This window comes from Oryzias melastigma, linkage group LG4 (assembly GCF_002922805.2).
Source record: "Oryzias melastigma strain HK-1 linkage group LG4, ASM292280v2, whole genome shotgun sequence".
Taxonomy (NCBI): Eukaryota; Metazoa; Chordata; class Actinopteri; order Beloniformes; family Adrianichthyidae; genus Oryzias; species Oryzias melastigma.
Window position 1 is genome coordinate 16,415,380 of NC_050515.1, and position 4,111 is coordinate 16,419,490.

General features: G+C 43.8%; 1 protein-coding gene across 1 annotated transcript; it reads left to right on the forward strand.

Annotated features, from left to right (window-relative positions):
* The first annotated feature begins 653 nt into the window (after positions 1-653).
* On the forward strand, positions 654-3,781 carry dmrt2b (doublesex and mab-3 related transcription factor 2b). Its single transcript, XM_024278232.2, has 4 exons — positions 654-801; positions 884-1,252; positions 1,887-1,992; positions 2,760-3,781. Exons 1-4 carry the CDS (start codon positions 748-750, stop codon positions 3,545-3,547), a joined length of 1,317 nt encoding a protein of 438 aa, XP_024134000.1. The 5' UTR covers positions 654-747; the 3' UTR covers positions 3,548-3,781.
* Positions 3,782-4,111: the final 330 nt, after the last annotated feature.

Sequence of the window (4,111 nt, forward strand, 5' to 3'; positions counted from 1 at the left end):
AAACACCTCTGCCTCCAGTGAGCGCTGCTGAGGAGAGGAAAAAACCCCTAAAGTCTGCGCTGTAATCAAGTTGACTTCATTTAATATGCAATAGAAAGTTCACTCTCATCGCAAATATTTATTCAGGTCCTGAATCGTTACTGAAAATGAAATGATTATGTTTTTATTGCACTTATGAATTTCAAATATTTTGTTTTAGGCCAAATTTGTATTAGTCAGAGTCAGTGAATTATTTAAGGTTATTTGCATAAATAGGAGCCATAAGGTGAATATTTTAATGTGGAAATATCACCCCTCTCCTCGCCCTTTTCTCCTCTTTACGCGTGCGTAATTGGTCCATATTATGTAAATCAACATAATTACACTTCCCAAAGATAAATTCTGGAGGACGCATTAATAGGATTGCTGTTTCTTATTGTGGATAACAGATTTGAGAAAAAAAATATATACTAAAAGTTTTTATTTTGCTGTTTATCTGAAGTGGCATCTCACATCTACGTGTGCGGGACGATCCTTTGAAAGAGGAGAGGAGCTTCCAAGGTGGGCTGGGCGCGCAGGTACAGAAACACTTAAATGTGGAGGGATTCGCGTTTGCTCTGAACTTGCTTTTCCAAATTTGCGCTCGCCTGGAGCCGAATCCTCCGTGCGTAAAAGAGCGTCAGTGAGCAGCTGGGACCGTTCAAGTTTGCAAACTTTCCAGTCTGGGAAGGTGGGGGGGCAGCAGGCTGCTGCAGGGCGCATCGCCTCATGCAGGTCAATGGCCGGGACCTCTTCATGAAGCTGTGCGCCACCGCCACGCGCGTGCGTAAAACTGTCTTGAAAATGTTGCATAGTCCAGAGTGTGGTCACATCAGGGTGAAATTCTATTGTGGGTTGATCGTAGATGCCCGTTCGGCTGGAAGGAGGCCTGCAGGAGGAGACCACAGCAGATGTTTTCAAATCCGTCGAGGCTTTTGACGTGACCGGTCCTGACGGATGCGACCGGCAGCGCGGCGGGCCCGGAGGGAATAAAGACGCTCCGTCTCCACAGGGCCACCAGCACAAGCTACGCAAGATGACCCGGAGTCCCAAATGTGCCCGCTGTCGTAACCACGGCGTCGTGTCGTGCCTGAAAGGCCACAAGCGCTTCTGCCGCTGGAGGGACTGCCGCTGCGCCTGCTGCCTGCTGGTGGTGGAGCGGCAGCGCGTCATGGCGGCGCAGGTCGCGCTGCGGAGGCAGCAAGCCGCGGAGGTGAGGAGAGCACCAGGACAGGTGAGTGCATTTAAACTTTATACAAAATTTCAAAGTAGTATTTTAATAACTGAATGAATTTATAATCATGGGAGTTTAGATTACGCAATATGGCACAAAAGCCAAAGTGTACAACTTCAAGTTGCAACTTTATGATGGAATATATATAGAGAGAGAGAAAACAGTAATGTCAAGAGTGTTATTTTAAATCAAATATGACAAGGATGACAGTGACATTCAGGCTGGAAGCAGAGAAAGTTTTAAGGGCCTCATAAAAATAAGGCTGACGCACGAGCGCGCTTTATTTTTGTCCAAAGATTTTTGTTCCACTGGCTGGTTCAAAGTTTCCCTGACCTTTAAATCAGACAAAATTCTCTCATAGTCTCTCAAAGAAAGAATTGTTAGGAATAACATAGAACAAATTAAGCAAATAATTTTATTTTGTTGGTTTAAAATAAATTCGTCTGATTCCAAATATATGCAATTTGTGTCGTCTGAAAACAACAAATGATGTTAAGCTGGTGCCTCTTTTGAACAAATGCAATCTCTATCTATGTCCTACATATGCATCACTTGCTCCTAATTAGCCGTGGGAGGGTGTCTGCATTGTAATATAATCATGTCCGAGTTTTCTAAATCCCATTGTTTCCTTCAGAGCAAAAGAGGGGTCAAGTGTGCAGCTCCGCCGAGGAGAGCTTCGTACCATTGTTACTCCAGAGCCGCCGAGCCGCCGAGCATCATGACCAAGAACACGCTGCAGGGTAAAGTTTAATTAACATCCCCTTTCCTATTAACATTTATCTTTTCTCGCAGACTCTGTGAGGAAATAGAGCCTATTTTTGAAGATAAGTAGATCACTGAAGTCAATTTATTGCTTTTTTTCATGGTGAATATTTTGAAATGTATGTAGGATCAAGAAATCCTTTGGGTGATTTATGTGTTTAGATCAAACTTTCTGTTAAGTTGCACATAAGGATATTGGTTCCCTATATGATCTAGTCAAAATCTAAACAGAATGTTAAGCTTTTATCCTAAAAGAGAGACTCAACTTCACAATTTAAAGCCAAAAGCCACGCCCCCTCAGAGGAGATTTTGGAAACAGAAGCTTCAAATCAACATGAAAAATGCCTTTTTAAGACATATAGGTTGTGGGATTCTGGTTAAAAACTTAATTATCAGAATTAAAACACTACAGAGAAGGTTTTACTTTATGTAGTTGTGCACCTTTGCACCAGCAGTTCATCTTTTTGGATGCAGCAGAGCAGGAGAAGACATGTAATAGACTGAAACAGACCTCAGAGCCGTGACTTCACAACAAGAGGTCATTATTGTAATCCATAGTGTGCACTAATAGCGGTTTGCTAGTTGTAGTCTAGCGAAGGTTTGTCTTATTTACAGACCTCTTTGTCATTTTCGTGCAGAGGAAGACAATCAAAGGGCTTTACAGCGAAGTTTGTTAATTATTTTGGAGAATTTTATGATTAAAAGAATTTCTAACAGCAGAATTTGCCTTTGGTCTCATGTTCAGGGCTCAAACCAGCAACGCCTCCAGAGGTCGGCGCCTCCTGCTGGTCGAAGCAGCCGCACAGGGACCACTTCCCGTGCTCCTCCATCAGCGCCCGCATGAGGAAGAGGCGGGCCTTCGCCGATAAGGAGCTGGAGAACACCATGCTGCAGCGAGAGCTGCAGAGTGAGATTTCCTTCTCCGCCTGCGCCCTCTTCCCCATGATGCACCTCCCAGCTCTGCCCGTCTCCTCCGGCCTCCATGGTTACCCTCCCAATAAGGACCCGTCGTCGTCCAGCTGTTTGCCCGTGTATAAGTACAAGCCTCTTTACGAGAGTGGCCTTCACTTTAATGAGTTCTTCCACCTAAAGAGCAGGTCCTCCACAGGAGGTGGCTCTAATGACATCTTGTTATGTCAAAGCTACGAGCAGGAGGAGAAGAGCGCTTCCAGAGACAGAGGGAAAATTCAGCCAGAGGTCACTCCTCCTCCTCCTCTTCCTCCTCCACAACAACTCATAAATAATGACAGCATCATGCCGTGTGGACGCTCCGCAAAAACCCCTTTGAAACTGACAGAAACCGTGCCGTTCGGCGATTCTTCAGCATATCCAAGCTCAGATCCGGCTGAACCAGACATCAGTTCACACAGCAGGATTTTTGATCCCGCAACAGCCAGCAGCTGGAATTCAGACATCGCCAACAGCCAGACAGGTCTTCACGCTGACGCTGTCAAGAGCCCTCTCAGCGGCTCGGCGAGGACTCCCACCGTGAGGCCATTACCTTTCTCTGTGGAGGCTCTGCTGAGGGCCTGACGGGAACACGGGAAACCACATTTATTGCACTTTGTTATATACAGACACTTGAATCTCATGCTATAAATACAATGTTTCCTATTTTATAAAAGCTTTTTAGTTCAAAATGAGATGCTTGAAATATATGGAGCTAAATTGGGGCCAATATTATTGAAACTCAAATAAAAAAAATTAGTGTTTGGCTAAAAAATTAAAAATGTCAGAAACTTTTTGCCATTCTAAAATAAACTTAAGTGTTTTCAGCTTCAATTGCTCTGTTTTTTTAGGTTTCAAAACTCCAAATTTCAATTTAAAAGCTTGTTTTTCAGTTTCAAATCTTTTTTTATTTGTTAATCTGAAAATTTCAGTTTCAAAACTTTTGGCGAGTTGGGGCGGGGCTAACACAAAGGACCGATTAAAATCGATGAGGGTGGTAACTTCAGTCCCGGTGCATTCACTGACTCTGAGAACTGTAATGATTACAGTCAGAAAATTGATGTTTTGTCTGTATTATGATAGTCTGAAATTGTCCCAAGACCAGGTGTAAAAAGCTAAATTTATCACGCACAAACCGCGCGTCCAAAA

Coding starts and splice junctions, on each gene's coding strand:
- dmrt2b (XM_024278232.2), top strand. CDS start 748: ATGCAGGTCAATGGCCGGGACCTCTTCATGAAGCTGTGCGCCACCGCC. Junction 802..883: donor TGTGCGCCACCGCCACGCGC/GTGCGTAAAACT, acceptor GGTTGATCGTAG/ATGCCCGTTCGGCTGGAAGG. Junction 1,253..1,886: donor TGAGGAGAGCACCAGGACAG/GTGAGTGCATTT, acceptor TGTTTCCTTCAG/AGCAAAAGAGGGGTCAAGTG.